At 41.7% G+C, this 17,199-nt stretch overlaps 1 protein-coding gene across 6 annotated transcripts in view; it reads right to left on the reverse strand.

The window, feature by feature from the left end:
- The window catches only part of MORF4L1 (mortality factor 4 like 1), a 39,170-nt gene that overhangs the window by 21,470 nt on the left and 501 nt on the right, over window positions 1–17,199 (reverse strand). For 2 of the 6 annotated variants that reach the window (XM_014524081.2, XM_014524082.2), the window contains exons 2-7: window positions 12,724–12,770; window positions 11,518–11,585; window positions 9,844–9,897; window positions 9,044–9,130; window positions 7,502–7,582; window positions 4,598–4,660 (exon numbers count right to left, since the gene is read on the reverse strand). In XM_014524081.2, the coding sequence (XP_014379567.1) occupies window positions 4,598–4,660; window positions 7,502–7,582; window positions 9,044–9,130; window positions 9,844–9,897; window positions 11,518–11,585; window positions 12,724–12,770 (400 nt within the window). Of the gene's footprint in view, window positions 1–4,597; window positions 4,661–7,501; window positions 7,583–9,043; window positions 9,131–9,843; window positions 9,898–11,517; window positions 11,586–12,658; window positions 12,771–14,254; window positions 14,299–17,199 lie in introns of all 6 variants that reach the window. The other 4 variants (XM_014524084.2, XM_014524085.2, XM_025214212.1 and 1 more) reach the window with 3 other exon arrangements.

Below are 17,199 nucleotides of genomic sequence, written 5' to 3' on the forward strand. Positions count from 1 at the left end.
GAGCCGGGAGCTGGGGTGGGTGTGGCAGCCATTGCCGGACTGGGGGAAGATGGACCTAGGCAATTCGGCCAGTTCAGAAGCAGCCAAATCAGATTTGGGACAGTGATTCAAATCACCAAATCGAATCACTGTCCCCGAATCGGCCAAATCCAAAGCAAATACCAGTCGCTTCACACAGGCCTACTATTCAGCACTTCTACTCCAAATGCCTTCCCTTATTTCTAGAGAATTCATCTCTGAACACAGTATTCCTAGCAACAACAGTCAGGTTGCTATTCTAAATGCAGAACTGAATCTTTAAAAAGGGTTTCCATGAATATCTAAGGGAATATATTAAGATGCTCACTCTATGTGGCAGCATTCTTTCCTGCCCAAGTGCAGGGGGGCTAGACCCAATATCTGTAAGGTCCCTTCCAGCCCCTAACATCTATGAAACTATGAAATGCAAGCATTCCTTGCAATATTTACAAGTGTGGAAGATGCCTAAATGTTATGCCTAAAAGCAGTTAGATGTATATAAACTGTTAATTTTCTTAGTTATCATGTCCTGGGCTATATTCATTTGCTAGCCCTAGTTATTAGCTCTAGCTGTCCGAACTTACTCTTAAGTATGACTTGCCCACAGGTCTGTCAAATTCTTATTTCTAAGCCCAGATATATATAGAAGTAATACCATGATTTTGTCCAGATATCCTTTGTCTGTCAAGGCTGTAAGTACCACAGCAGTCACAAAAAGGTTCAAGTCATGACTAACAAGTGCATTTTTACAAGTTGGCCTGTGCTGAGGTTGGTTTTCCAAGTGACACATGAATACTGCTTTGGAAATCCAGTACAGTATCAGAGCAGGTTTTGCTCTTGGCTGTCAATAAGCCAGTTAAAACCAAGGAGCCTTTTCCTGCCAAGAAGCCTCCACACATGCTGTTTAGGGCCCAGTCCAATAGGCACTGAAGTCACTAGAAAGACGCATGTTTACTTCAATGCTATTGAATCAAACCATTTATGAACCTGCAACTGCACTGGGTTTGCAGTCAGCTTCTAGAGTCCTTTTGTGAGGAGGGGACAGCTAGGTTACAACAGGTACACTGCGTCACCACAGCATCTCGGGAAGAATGACAAAGACTGCTTTTCCCTGGGCATTGAGCTTAAGATGCACTCCTTATGTTTTACAGGCATGTGTAGGGAGGGGAGAGGCAGCAGACCGCTACCCTATCTGTTCAAGTGCCAGCACAGCTTGGGTGGGACAGCTGCCCGTTCCTGGTCCAGGTAGTTCTGAGGGCTTGTGGGTTGGGGAAAAAGAAAAATAGTTTTGAAAACCATAGGGTAAACTTGAGTTGAAAGATTCTGAATGCTATTCAGCACTGTAACCAGGATTCCTAGACTTAAGCAGAAAACCCATATATGCATATACCATTAAGTAAAAGAAGAGCCCTAGGACCTGTATAATACAAGAATTAAGTAATGATAATTATGGAATAAGTATTCAAGAGCTACTGCCAAAGTTACCGTTCCAAGACTATTCATGCATTTTGTATGTCAGTTGACCAATTACTTGTGCTCTCCCATCTCAGATCCTTGGATTTTAAAAAGCCATGCCTGCACAGTAGGTGCAAGGGTCATACTTGGACTAGGTTGTCAAAAAAACCCAAAACAATGCAAAAAAAACAACCCCCCTTGCCCAAAAACAGTGTAGCAGAAGGCATGCAATATCAATAATATAAAGACACTATAATACTTGTAAAATGGATTTTTTAAAAATCTAGCTATTCAGTTTGCAATAGCTAATCTGAAACAGTAATATTTCATAGCATAAGGCAGCTAGCTGTGCTGACCAGAATTTTATTGTTTTTCACAGCTATTGAAGCAAAATCCCAGTAATGGATTTATGATGAACACAAGCATCTCAACATTTGTGTGACCATAGAGGCATAAGAATAGGCTTATTCCCATTGATGCAGCTATGCCACGAACAGCAATCTCAGGTCTAATTTCTAGTTTGATATTTACTCAGCTCTTCCCAAAAACAAAAACATCAGGCTGCCTATACAGAACATGCTCCTTTATCCAGAGGTGCAAATGCCTTCAACCCAAAGTGTGGCAGCTGTTTAACAGCCCTCCTTTAGTGCTAATGAAACCAAAAGAAGCTTTAAAAGGCTCTTGCAACTGTTCTGGAAGTCATCAGGTTCTAGTTTGTCTTGTCAGAGCTTTTTCAAAACCAGTGCTGGTTTTCAGCTAAAAACTGAAGCTGATTTTTTTTTTTTTTTTTTTTTTTTAAGACTTATCTTTAACTACAGAAAAACACTATTTCTATTTAGCAATGGGCAAACAGTTTGAAGAGTCCCCATGTTCCAGAGCTCTCACATCCCGGTAACAAAGTGTTTACCACATTTTCTTTTCAAAACAGTCTGTCCACATGAGACCCGGCTCAATTCAATCTCACACTAGGTTTTGGTCCTATTATGCTGGTTGGCAACTTGGTGACCGCTTCTAGGCGACTGGCTCATGAGCATTAAATTTTCATTTGGCCAACTGCAAATTTAAAATTTGGAGCTCAGTCGCCAAAACTACCTTCCTCCATTCCAGCAGCTCACGTGAGGAACGGACCCAAGTGGCCCAGCTCCTTTTGAAGCAAAGTTACAGGTTAACCAAACACCGAGTGCTTTGAAATCCAGACATCAGACTCCTTGCTGTAGGACTAAGCAGTAACCGGATACTGACTGCACCTTGCAGAGCACTGCACTCCATTCTTAACACAGCTTAACTCACTCTGCCAGAGGCAGACACCCAAAACACACATGCTTTTAGTAATGGGTAGGCTCTCCATGCCAGGAGAAGTGCAGCCACAGTCCAGGAAAGTGAAGCGAAGACTGGAAAGCAGACTTATCTTGGGGATGGGTACTTCATTAGATAAACCTCCATGCTCTGCTCCTCTCCCTCATACATGTGCTGCCTGGAACAGCAGTCCCTGGGGAGACCTTGCAGCCAATTCAGAACAACCCTGTCTGCAGAAGTTGTTCTTAATTAAATGAGGCTCCAGACTGGTCCCAGAACTGCCCCTACCCAAGATCAACCGAGCACACTGGGTGTCAAAGTCAGCTTTAGTCTCCAACCCCACTGTACGGACAAAGGATAGCCCACTTGCACTTCAGGATTTAGCCTCAGGCTTCCCTTCTCATGAACACCGACTCAACAGCAAAGCATCGACAAGGGAAAATGCAGCAAAATTAAGCAAGAACGGAAAAGCAATAAAAAACCATGAGATATCCAAACAGAGGCTTCCACACCAGTATCTGGGTAATGCCAGCTACTTTTACATGGGCAGCATTTGTACTGCATGTAACTAAAGCCATCTAACTTTGGGGAAAGTTTCTTGTTTTAAGCAGCTTGACACTTGGAAGTTTCTACACAAGGAAGGAGCAAGGAAAAAAAAAAAAAAAAAGGAGAGAAATTACTTTTTCTCCTTTCTTTTTCTCACTTTCATTTTTTCCCCCCAGTAGTATGCCAGGAGGAAGGGAAGTTGAAACAAATTCCAATCTCCCTCTGACTAAAGCAGAGGCAACTATCCCGGTAACATGTCTGCTCAGATACCTTGCAAAAAAGTCCATGCAATTTGCATTTCCCATCTTTTTTCAGAGACTGGCTGCTGGGCCTGTGTTTTGACCCCACAAAGGCTCAAATGCCTTGCTTAACAGATTCTAGCACCCCAGCTGTTTTTGACGCCCAATCTGCCGAGGCATTAACTGGAAGCTTTCTATAGGATAGTTATGCCAGGCTTGTCCGAAAGACAAGACTGTGCCCAATAACCCTGGGTGCAGCAGCCAGAAGTCTGCAACTGTGTACAACTAGGGAAGCTAATGCCCAAGAAGGAACAAAAAAAAAAATAAAAAATCCAGAACTTTTTTTGGATCGCTTACTGTCATTTAACAGAGTTTTTACCACCAATGGAACAACCAGCATCATGAAAACAAACATGTAGTATCATTACAACCTGCAAGTTGTAGGTCGTTCTACTGGGTTAGTTATTTCTGATGAACTTCCTCACCACATTATTTAAATACACAAGCTACATGCAGTTGACCTAGCCAGTGTTTTGGAAGTTTCCCCAATCTGTACATAACACTGAACACCATCTATGACAAAAAGCCTAGATCTTAGCCCCACTTGGGTCTGGAAGAGTTGTGTCATTAAGAGTCCTGAGAGCAGGTCTTCACCTATGACAAGCAAGACAAACTTCCAAAACCACCTGCAGTTCCACAATAGTCCAAAAGAGTCAATTGTTTGAATTTAAGAGAATACCTTGAATTCTCACTAAAGGAGGCACATCATGGAAGTGTATGCATTTAAATCTGCAGCGTACACATTTTGAAGCCCATGATGATTTTGCTAGCCCATACTCACTTCTAAAAATAATTAAACACATGTTACAGTACTTTAGAGAGATGTCTAAGTAAGAGTTACTTTGAGAACTGTTACCTTTATTACTATCACCATTTACATTATTATAACTTAAGACTTTAAGAGTCTAAGAGACATGTACAAAAGCAAGGAAATTTGGATTTCAGGATGAAATTCCTGGTTTGACAATCCATCCTTAACTCACCGCGTCGATATTGTAGGGGTCTCCAAACAGCAAACAGTGTGCGCTCCATCTCGTCTGAAAAATCTAGGCACAATGGGGGTTGAGTTAAGGAAAGAATGTCAGACCTGATATTTAGCCTTAAAGAGAATCTATTTAAGCTTCAAAAATTTACCTTTTAGCAAAAGTTAGGTCTCATTCAACATCCCTAGAGGACAAGATAACTTGACACTCATTTCCCTTCTGTTGTTTAGGTGACAGAAGAGCCACTTTTTAATTATTACTATTTTTACTACTTGTGCCATCCTCAGATCATGCTACAGAAGGTAAATTCTGAGGCCTAAACAGGTTGACAGTGTCACCCCTTTAAAAAAAAATAAAATGGTTAGAGAATGACTCCCCCTCCACACCAACCACACTTTACTTATCCATAATAACCCTTTGTTGAAGTGTGTTGCAACTTCTTAAACCCGAGGCCTTATTTTAATGATGCAATTTCACGCTGTATTTGCAGGCATCGGAACCCAGCTTCACTGTGTGGCTGAAGGCAGGATCTGAAGACCTTGGTTCTACCAGTACTGCATCAGGCCTCCAGTCTCAGGTGTCACCCTGAAGTATGTCACAGGTAAGTGACTCTTCTCCCTCACCCTCCAGCGGATAAGGCAGGGGAAGAGCAAGTTTCCACTGGGGGAGGAAGCGTTGGCGTGTATAAAATGCTAACAGAGAAGAATGCATCACACACGTTGGCATTAGTGGGAGACTGGGATCAAGATCAAAGAAACGGGCACAGAGCATTATTTTATGTAGAAATACCTTCAGTACCATGAAGGGTGATAACACAAAAAGCCAATTTGCAATAGTGCCTTCCCCAACACTTCTACTGGCTCCTGAAGATGTGAAGATCCATCCAAGGAACCATTCACAACCCCAAAACGAGAGCAGCTTTTGAGAAGCAGAATTCATTCATGATAACAACCCATCTACCATGTGACTCATGCATCCCTGGGTCCAATTCCAGTGGGGACAGCAGAAGCAAAGGCACCCCACCCCACCCCTCAGATGTTGCTTTCAGCCAGAAAGCAAAGCCAGCAACTGAAAATATGGTTTCAAATAATAAAATTCCTCAAGGCCTTTTTACCTGCTTATGTACAAACCTCATCCTGGCATGGGAGCCTGCAACCAAGGGATTTAGGCTAGCCCAATTTGGATCTCATTGTTTCTGTGAGCACAAATGAAACCTTCAGCACTGACTCCTGTTCACCTTATTTACACATCACCCCAGCAGACCCAAACAGGATGGCTTATGCAAGTATGACTAGATGCATTTGGCTGCTGCTCTGAAACTCACTCTTTGGTGAGTTTCACAATGCAAAAATTTATTTCAAGAAAAATTAAGCTAAAAAAAATATAAATAAATAAATGGCAATTTACTAATTAAAATCATCAGCCATTACCCTGTTACAGTCAGAGCTACCAGGAACCCAGTCCTCTCTGTTTTTAGGGCAGGCAGAGTCAGGGATACCAGGCACTCAAGCACTAGCTCTAGTGACAGTTGTGATTGCTTTTAAACTTGAACTAAAAACTTAATAGCCTTCTTCTCAAATCAGAAAAAAGATCAGGTGGCTGATCAAGGGTCTGTCCAAGCCAGGAGGCACTTTGAGCTAGCATGCTTAAGGCATGCCACTTCCTGGAACTAATGGCATGCAAAGAAGCCACATAGCTAATATGTCCAGCCACCTTCGAGTCCCTAACCTGAAGATCCAGATACCCTTCTATAGTTTAGTTAGCTGGAAATGGCTTTGGACCCAAGTTTGGAGCTGCACAGTAAGACCCATCACTGTATCACTCAGATCATGGACATACTTATCAAAAATATGCAAGAATGATACAAAGCCTAAAATAGAGATTTGAGACTTCCACCAACACTCTTCATAGAAAATGGTGTCAATAACACCTTCTTCCTAGTGAAGAACAAAAACAAGTCAAGCTAACAGCTGGAAGTTTCCAAAAGATCACATTAGCAATGAACACAAAAATCAAGCAAAGCCAGGACTCACTCTCCTCCACACTCCCAAATAAAATGATCTGTTGAATCGTGTGGAGCCATGAAACTTTGCCATTTCATTTTAACACTAAATAAAATGGAGGAAGGAATCCTCAAATATAAGGCTACATAAGCCTCAATGAATCACAAAAGAATGGAGCGGAGAAATTCCACCGAGTATTTTGAGATTACATGTCACCTACAATAACCATCCAAGCTTGCCTCTAATCTATTCAGCTCCTGATCTTAAAATACAAAGCCATTAATTATATTTAAAGCCTACACATGGGCTTAACATTGCTTTGCTTGGAAGAAATGGAGTAATTAGAACAAAATGCAGCCTTTGGTAAGCAAGCTAGCATTTTATGAACAGCAAATGAAAAAGTTCTATTTGCATTCTAAACCCTATTTTAACAGATGGATATTCAAGGCAAAGTATTCTTTTGAGCTGAATTCCTGTTCCCAGAAATACTGTTCATAACCTGAGCTATTCCTACCATTCTGTAGAAGATTCAGTTTTACCAAGATCTAACATGCAAAAAACGATGTGTTATCACACAACTTCAGTTCAATAATTTAAGAGGAATGATATGTAAATGTTGAAGCAACATTTACAGAAAGTAAAGTGAATTCAGCCATTTACAACAGGCAACATGAATTCTGCCTCAGCTAACGGAGTGCTATGTGGAAGCGCTTTCTTGAAGAGAAAAGTATCTTGCCAAAATAGATACCCCATAACATAACTAGTATTTTGAGAGTTTTTTAGCCCAGTTATTGCACCCAAATTATAGGCCTTGTGGGAAAAAAATGCTACCTATGATTTCTGAGTGCAACTGGCTAACAGGTTTTTTTGTTTTTTTTTAAAGAAAAGAAAAGCTTCTTACACTTCAACATTTTTTTGTTGCAGACCAGATGTCTTCTTGCCTGGAGCAGCACCTCTCATCTTCCCCTCTGCATACTGTTCCCTTTAAAAACAAATTTGGCAATAAGATGTTACTGCAAGAGAAGCCAATGCCTTTCCAGAAAGGACACAGCCTATAAAACATCTAGAGCGGGGTAAGCAACCCCTGGCACAGGTGCCAGGACATGGCACATGAAGGCACGTGCACCTTGAGGCAGACGGCAGGACAGGGGATGGGACTGTGCCGCCACAAGGATCAGGCCTCTTATGGCTCCCCCACCATCTGCTGCTGGCATGCCAACATCTGGGAAGTCAAGGTTGCAGGTGTTTTTGGCACTCTGCCCCAAAACATAGCCAGCCCCTGATTTAGAGGGCTTTTCATGAATGGCTTTAGAATGGAAATAGAGGGCACATCCAGATGAGTGGGAATATTTGATTCCCTGGGGACAAGTGGCAGTGACACACCTTGTGCCACTGCTACTTCTCCCCAGGGAATGCCCATGCATGCACGCACGCATGCTCTAGCACGGGGTAGGTTACCCCAGGTGGGGTATGGGAGGCTGAGGCCAGCAACTGTGCTGGCCCCAGAATCCTTACCTGGGGTCTTTGGGGAGCTGCAGCCATGGCAGGAAGCCTGGCCAGCAGCTGGAGTGTGGCTCCAGCTGGCCAAGCTCCCGATTTGGGCAGCACACATTGATGCCGTGTGCGCCCCCCCCGCCCTTTTTTTTTTTTTTTTTTTTTTTTGAAGGGAGGAGGGAAACATGACACACAAACAACCCTGCACTGCAGTGGCAGTGCGGGGAACGCCTGCCTGTGTGGTGTGTGGCAGATCTGTGGCGCCATGTACCACGCATCCATGATCATCTGAATGCACCCAAAGGAACTTGCCTTAGTGAAGGCAAGCAGAAACCAAATCACATTGACAGGATTGGACTGTTTTTGTACTATCGACCATTTTTACTAGAAATAAATGTGCACCAGAACTATTTCAGAAACAGCCACTCTAAAACAAAATGGAATAATACAACTCTAGGTTTTCTAAGTTTTTGCAACGACAAGTAATAAAAAGAGCATTCAACAAGTTCAATGCAATTATAGCTGCCTGATAAGTGTGCTCATCTCATAAGGATCTCATAGTTTTCCAAAATATTTTTTAGGTGACCATCATGCAGAACTGACTCGATGGCATGGATGCATAACATGCATCCAACTGGTATTTTCAGAGTTTACTGGCTATTCCTCAATCTATTTTATTCTTGTCTTTGAAGCTTGAAATGAACACCACCGTTTTTAATTTTAAAAGTTATATCTAGCAACCATGGACAAGCTCTGCTGACTGCTAAGTTATAAACATTTAAATATGGTCATATTACCAGTGTCTAAAGAAGACTAGCAGGGAGGACACAATGACTAGCCCGTCTCTGAAATTCTTCCAAACACTAAATATTCCTGGATAGACAACTGATGAGCTGAGGTTTGGTCCTTATATAATTTGCATGGGTTTTCTCCATCAAAAGATACCTACTGATTGGCCTTTTGAAGTTCTTTCTGTTTCTGCAGATTGGTGTCCACGTATTTGAGAACTCTGCTTTCCGGAACCCATTCATCCCAGCTGGAAAAAAAAAAACAAAAATGATCAAACCATCATTACAAAACAATACACACAGAGATTATGTTCCCAATAATCAATTAACAGCTTCACAGAATTTGAGACTGAACTCTGCTTTTATAACAAGGCACGAGCTGGCCCAACTTAAAACGTGTTACCAGGTAAAATATACTCCCACCGACTGAAGCTCTACATTTCTCCAGGGGGAAAATGAAATTCAGTTTTTTCCTAAGCAAATGGTTTCCCCAGTTTTGCTAATTTATGCAGCAAGATCCTGGTGTTTCACGGCAAGCTGTCAAGATTAGGATGCCAGTGTGGTAAAAACAAGTTCTCTATGAAAGCACTAGAGTACAAGTGTTTCAAGAGTCTCAAGAAAAGGGTTTTCTTTAAAAAAATTAAAAAAAACAAAAACAAAAACCAAAAACCTTGCTTTCAACTGTATATACACTAAAGGCTGTATCAGTTAGGGCAGGGCCTTAGTGAAGGGTCTCAGCCACTATCTTTGCTCTCAACATTTTCATTGTTGACAGAAGCTTTCTAAACAAGCACACTATAACTGCATGCAATTGTACTATACAACATAATGAGAAAGTTACTTTTGTTTCCTCACTAGCAAGGCTTACAAAAACATTAAAAGCCAAGCAATTTAAAACTCATTTAATGTATTATTGAGGGCCATAACTTAATTATAAAGTCATAAAATTAAAAAGCCATACAGTCCCAGGTGTAGATGCTGCAGCAATGCCACCTTTAATGTAGTTAATTGGAAGCTTGAAGGCAAGAAAATAATCAGAGGCAGACAGTTAGTGCAAACGTGGGGAAAAAAAGAAAAGCAAAAAAAGAGTCATTTGACATAGCCAATGGCACACTCCTTTACATATCAAAAAGAAAGGAGTGCATTCTCATCAATACCCAGAAGTTAAGATGAATTTAGGAGATGGAACCACAGTTCCAAATGCATTACGACACCCCGTTAGCTGCTCACTGCTTTAAGGGAGCATTGCTTTCAGAATATCAGACACCAATACAAACTTTAATTCAGACCTCACTGAATCTTGACACCATACACACAAAAGGCTTTCATGGGCCCAAGAGCATTCTTCAGGAGATGGCACGGTAACGTTTAGGTGAACCAAAACGTCTCTTTGAAATTATGCTCCGTTTCTCTCTCCCTGAAGTAGACTCCAAGTATGAAAAGGTGAAAATTCTATCAGCACTTTGGCAGACAAGGTTCTTTGGGTAAATTCGACATCCCTTATTAGACCAACTCAAATAGTTGGAAAAATTCTTCTTTGCAAGCTTTTGGGTACAGTTACCCTTCGTCAGGCAGAGGAAGCGTCAGAACTTTGCAATTCAGAACCAAGTAATTATTGCCCATACGCTCATTTTTAGTAGAACGTATCACATCAGAAAACCTGAGAGGAGCGGGGCATGGAGGAATGCAACACAGCAATGCCGTCCAAAGAACAGGTAGTGGCTTGCATATAATGACATGGACATTAAACTGGGATTTGATTTGAAAGAGATCAGCGATCAGTCTTTGTAATCAAATGGATGCTCCTCTGTTCAGATTTAGGAAACTGGGAAAGAAGAATGTAAAATTATGCCCACACTGCAATTCCAGAAGCAAATGCTTTTGGATTCTTTAAAGCCCCCCATGATAAGTTCTCACTCTTTAGAGTTTCTTCCTCTCCTCAATTCCCATTATTTTGCAAGGAAAAAAAAAACAACAGCCAACCTCCCATTAGCCTCAACCACAGCCCCAGTGGCACTGCTGCTGAAACTCATGGGAGGTAGGAAGTGAGGTGGAGACTGAAAATCCTGCTATTAAAAACTTGAGATCCCTTCTCTTCTAGGAGCAGTCTTTTCTGATTAAGGCTACTCCTACTACTCAATACCCCTTAGCAGCAAAGCTTGGGTACAACAGACGGAGTCTTTTTTTTTTTTAGTCAAAGTAGCGCTCCACCTGACAACAAGCAAGCATTGCCCCACCTCATGATAAAAATAATGGTGTTATAGTTTCTGCTAGCTTCATAATCTCAGAATTTTGAAAACTGTACCTAGACATGGTTAACCAGTGCATTGGACAGCTGCAAACAAGCAGCCTTGTTAGTCTAGTGACACTAAGCCAGTTTGTCTACATAATCAAAGCTCAAGAGGAAATTTCTCTTTTGAACACGGTGATTATTTAAGCAATGTTTGCTTTGTGTCATTTCATACTTAAATTTAAAGATTAACTTGTTTAAGCTAATGTAGATCAGCAAAGACTGATCTCCAAGCTAAGAGCCTTCAGGTAACATGCTTGATAGTACCAGTCCCACTCCAGCTGGAGTATTAACTTAAACTACAAAGGAAAATAAAAGTCTTGTTTTCAGAAACATAATACTTACTTTTTATTCCAACCACTGTAATGTATGAAGTATTTCACTTGTTTGTCCTTTATGGCAACCTTTACACACTAGAAAGACAAGAAAGCTCTGTCAAAAAGTCCTAAAATGACTACCTAAAACACAAGTCACTGAAATATTGGCCTATGATGGAGAAAGTTTTCCAAAAAAAGTATTATTTGCTTTGTATTTCAGTTAAAATATTTTAAAGGCATTGGGAGGACTAATATATATATGCATGCAGAAAAACTGCTACTGAGAAGGCTTAACATCTTCATTCAGAAGAAAGGGCAAAGACCCCAGCCAAAACAGAAGATAAAGAGCCGATCTTAAACTGCTGGGTAGCTAACAACAGGTCAGGTCTTTATGGAGGCTATTCACTCTAGGACAGATTGCTTCCAGGACATCTGAGATTGTGTCCTGCTCTAAAAATCATCTTTTAAACCTCCACACTCATTCGCCTCTATCCTCCTCCCCTACATGCATCGTTTTTTCCTAGGACTTAAGTATCAGAAGCAAATAGGAGGTTTTGAATTCCAAAAAGTAACTCATTTTGCTCTCTACCCACCCAGATTATCAAACTATGTTGGAGATAGAAAACTTCTCTCAGAAGACCTTACTAGAAAGAAAATATTATCTGTGTGGAAGGGGCTTCAGTAAGTTAAAAGCAAAGAAAAATATCACATTTAACAACTAATGGATGGAAGTAATATCGCAATAATGTTCATGATTAAACAGGAAGCCAAAACACATAGGAAAACCAATTTATGACTTTAATATATTGTAACACCCACCTCTACTCAAGATGTGGGGGACATATTTGGAATCAGCGAGTAGGCACTCTCACAATATTCAGGAGTTCACCAACATGAAAGTCTGATTCACGTTTTCACAAACACACACAAGTCTATTAGCAGCTGATCGGCCACCCTGCTCTAAGCACCCACCTACTGTCAGCATTACACCCCCACATCAGAAAAAGTTATTTTGATAGCAATACCCAAAAGTACCAGTGTCACACAACTGGCCACACTACAGTTCTTTTAAAAGGAAAAATATAAAAGCAAGCTTATTGTTCTCTTGTCTGTCTTCCTCTCAGCCTATTTTAAATTCTCAGCTCAATCCAATCTACTGGGTAACTTGCCAATAGCTGTTCTATTTTCGGATTGTTTTTCATTGTCCTCGGCAAACGTGAGAAGTCTGACATACCTTCGCTTCATAAAGGAGAGGTCCATGAAAGCACAGCACTCGTTCACCTGGAACACAGTTTGAAAAAAGAGCCGTCTGATTAGTCATATTAGCAAACAACACTGCACTAAAAGTACTGCTGCAAGAGCCTGCCCAGCAGCAGCACAGTCCACCCAATGCTGTGGCAACCAGGACTTCAGTTCAGAAACAAGCTTGTACTGAAAGGTGAAATTCACCTCTGTGTGGAAGGCAGGTGTGCAAGAGGGGCTACCTCTGAGCAGCCACACAGGAGCACCTCCACACCAACCATGTGCTTCTAGGCTGGCCAACACAAGGCCACACTGGAAGAGGCTGCGGACACCCCAGGATCTCTGGTTAGGCAGATGCAACATTCAAGTGGCACAGAGTGCTATGTTCTGCCCAGCCTAGGATAGCAGCCGTGATCGACTTGCCCAGAAGCCTTATTCCCCACCTCAGGCCCGACCCAGATTCCACCTCCATCACCTCACGGCCTTCCAGTTCAACAGGGCCACAAGACTCTGGCTTTGCATACATTTCAACCCGAGGGCACGAGAAGCAAAGAGCTCAGCAGGAACACATCACTCCGGATGCAACCGAGCTGGATTGCTCAAGGCTCGGTTTAGTTATGCTTGGCTTAAGAAAAGGAACGTGCTCTCTTAACAATCCAAGTTACTGTCAAACGTTAAAGTTCAGGCCCACCGGAAACCTAATAAGAAGTCCCTTTATCCTGGCTGACGCTCAGGACTTGACATTTCTATGGTCAGAGACACATACCAAGTGGCCTGCTCATAGATATCATGTCTTCTCCCCCTCCCAAAAAAAAGCAGGAAAAAGGACATGTTGTGTGTGATGGCACAGAAGGAAAAAAAAAGGGAGATGCTGGTTCACCTTGTAGCTCACCTTTGAACAGGAAAGGATTGTTTTTACAGTGTTTGCTGTAATACAATCTTTACTGTGCAATTGTTTAATAAGTGGAAGTCTAGTTTATCTAACACAAGATCCAAGGGGACAGATGTTTCCTCCCAAGTATTTCCTTATAAAGTTTCTAGCTTTGCTTGCCCATCCTTTCTCTGCACCCAGAGACGAAGATGTTTTTAAAAATCGGCCTTTAACTTCACTGTCTGTTTCCTTACTAATTTACTGCTGCCCTTTTCCACTCCATACTTCTTTCCTAGCTTCAACATAGTGGTATGATAAAAGGATTTTGGAGATGTCATTGTAAATCCTAATCTGTAGAATTCACATACTCCCCGGGCTGGAAAAAAGAAAAAGATACTTTTTTTTAGGATAGGGAAAATCCAAGATAACAAAGAGTCTGTCCAGAGTAGTCAGAGACATCTGTTTGTTGTTTACCAAGGCTAGTTTGACATTTCCAAGCTTTGAAACGTATTTTTAGCAGGAAAACTACCAGTGAAGTCTTGTGCATTTATTACAACTGCTTTCATAAGTGATACTTAAAACTGAAAAGTAGTTACTCAGCATGCAACTCAGCTATTTAAAAGTTATGGTTACATTAGTTCATCATACTCACATTAGGCTTTTGCACTGTTTGTTGATTCTACTGGAAAACATGCCCTGTTTACACACACAAATTGCTCACTTTTGAAAGCTGTAAGTTAAGAACTCTATGCAAATATAGACCAAGAATACTTTGTAACCCCAAAATGAATCCTTCCCTTCCCTTCCCCCCGCCCCCAATCAACCACTATAATGAAATCAAAGCACCCTTGGAAAATTACACATACAGTTAAAATATGGGGAATGACTGGCTACGCTGTACTACTGCAGAAAAAGATCCGAGCGTCACAAGCCAAGTATCAGTCAACAGCATAATAAAGATGCAAAATAAACAAATACAAGCCGTATCCTACCAAGTATGCATTACCCAAAGCATTGCCGCAAGTCACAGGATGCAATTCGCCCCTGTATTCTACACTTCAGAAGCGTCTCCTCACGTACTGCGTCCAGTTTGGGGTACTGCACATTATAAGATGTGCAGACAAATTGGAGAATCAAGAGGAGAACAATGAATATTACTAGAGGTCTATAAAACTTGACATACAAGGAAGGGCTGGAAGAATTGTGCATTTTTCTTCTTTCTAAGTGGGGGCGGGATTTGCTATAGTCTTCAAATAGGAAGTTTTTACAAAAAAAGTGAAGTGATCAGTGGTTCCCTTGTCCTGTCCCCAGCAGACAGAGAAGTAATGGGCTTATGTTGCAACAAGAGATTTTTGGGTTGGATGTTAGGAAGAAGTTTCTAACTATGACCATAATTAGCCACTGGAACAAATGACCTAGAGAGGCTGCAGAAGCTCAGTCACTGGAGGGTTTTTAAGTGCAGGAGAAAACAAGCATTCACTGGGGTGGCTGAGAGAGAAACAAAATTAAATTTGATTGGGGGGGGGGGGGGGGCCCCCCTTTCCCCCCCCCCCACCCCCCCCCCCCCCCCCCAAACAACTTGGACTTCTCACTTGAACCTTTATTCCCCCCCCCAGATACATAACACGATTCAACCCCACCAAGGAAGTATTCCTTTAACCTCAGCCAGGCCAAATCAGATGCCAATTGCTAGCTCCCGTAAAAATGCCCCACACAGAAATCTACTAAAAATACCCTAAGTCCAAGTGTAAATGAAAGGTTACTCAGTCTCTTGTTTAAGGTAAAGTGAGAGAGCAGCATATCATATTTAAGACCACTCAATACATGCATTTAAGTGCCACAAGTCCTTCCACCTATATGTTTAAATTGCAACAAAATGCACCCCTTTAAAAAAAGAAAAAATAAAAAAAAAAATCTTAAGCCGTCTATAAAAAGCCATACATACTCCCTCTCACTTTCCCAAAATGTCTCAGTTAGAAGATCATCTCGGAGAAAGTAGATGATGGCTGCATTATGCGAGTCACTGTTAAAGGGAGACTCAACATGAAAATCATCTTTTAAAAGCAAGTTACTGTTCCTCCATGTCTTGGATTAAAAATCCAATTCCCTTCTCGCTGCTCATGTTCCATTTATTCTTTGTAGCCGGGGATAATCACTTACACGGTTTATTTTCAGAGTCTGAATATTTGAGTTCAGGCCATTACAGGGGATACGAGTTTAAACATAAGCACTTTTTACTGCTCCCTCTCATTTTACATTTTTTCCTCCTCCACAATTGTGAAAACTCTTATTTTTGGTCTTAGGGCCTTCTAAAAATAGGTTTTATGGAAGTTTTCTTTTCTGACCAAAGTTTTAAAATGCCCTAAATTACAAACCCGCTTCATTTCCCTCTGGAATTTTACTGATATGTTTTTATACAAAATGTTGCACTCCACCCAATCCAATATTAGTGGAAGGATTATAACGCAACATTTACCATAATCCTCTCAAAATTCCTGAAGTTTTTACACAATAGCCATGCTCTACATATCAAACCGTGGGACGCAATGTTGATATGCGATTGAACATGGTTTTGAAAGGTTGCTACAAAGTATGCAAAATTACTGCCTTTTTTAACCAGCTCCCTACTTTAACCATCTATAGCAAATGGCTCTTTTTAGAAGCCAGCAATGGTATTACACAAAACACTGCTCAGAAGCAGTCAAGACTTAGCTAAATCTCCTGAGTTTTCAGCCATCAGCTACATTAAAATCAGATCTTGTATAATAAAACCCTGCATCTTTCAAGACACTGTGTACGTTGTGTCACATCCTAATTGGAATTAAGACTTCATACGCTTCAACAACAAAAACAAAAACAAAACAAAAAAAACCCAAAAAAACAGGGGTTGTGATGCCAACACAAAGTCCACTATAGTTACAGCAGCGCTCCAAGTCACCGTTATAATGACCACACTGTATTTTCCAATATCCTTAGGTCAGATTTAATAAAAGGCCTATTGTAAAGCAGGAGTCTGTTAGAACCCTAACAGGATTATCTTTTAAAACTTATTAAGTAAATGCATACTTCCCAACCCAGAAAGTGAAAAATCCTTGTAGTTCTACTAAATAATAATAATAATAATAAGGAAAGTTTGGGCTCCAGCAGATTATTTTGCTGCATCCCAGCGAGAAAACAAAATACAGGCTCATTTTCAGGGGAGCAGAACCCCCCCCCCCCCCCCCAATGCTCACAGATGAGCTGAAAGCTATGGGGGAAGGAAAAAAACTGCAGACAGAGAGGATATTAACTGAGCTTTGGCATCTGATCAAGACAAAAAAAAGAGGGAGCTGTAGCCATCAGACTGCCCTGTGTTCCCAGAGAGGGAGTCCAAACCTCACTGAACTAAGGGCCTCATTGAAAGCCTTCCAAGGGCTGCAAGCTCCTGTAAAATGGAGCGTCTAGGCCTCTTCCCCGGGCGGACGCCCCCCGAGCTGGGCGCTGGCCAGGAGAGCGGGGCCGGGGCCCTGCTGCAGCACCTGGCCGTAGGTACGGGACACGCACCCCGCACCCCCTGCAAGCGAGAGGCAGCCGCCTCGCCTCCCGCCGCCGCAGCCG

Source organism: Alligator sinensis, unplaced genomic scaffold (assembly GCF_000455745.1).
Source record: "Alligator sinensis unplaced genomic scaffold, ASM45574v1 scaffold334_1, whole genome shotgun sequence".
NCBI classification, from domain to species: domain Eukaryota; kingdom Metazoa; phylum Chordata; order Crocodylia; family Alligatoridae; genus Alligator; species Alligator sinensis.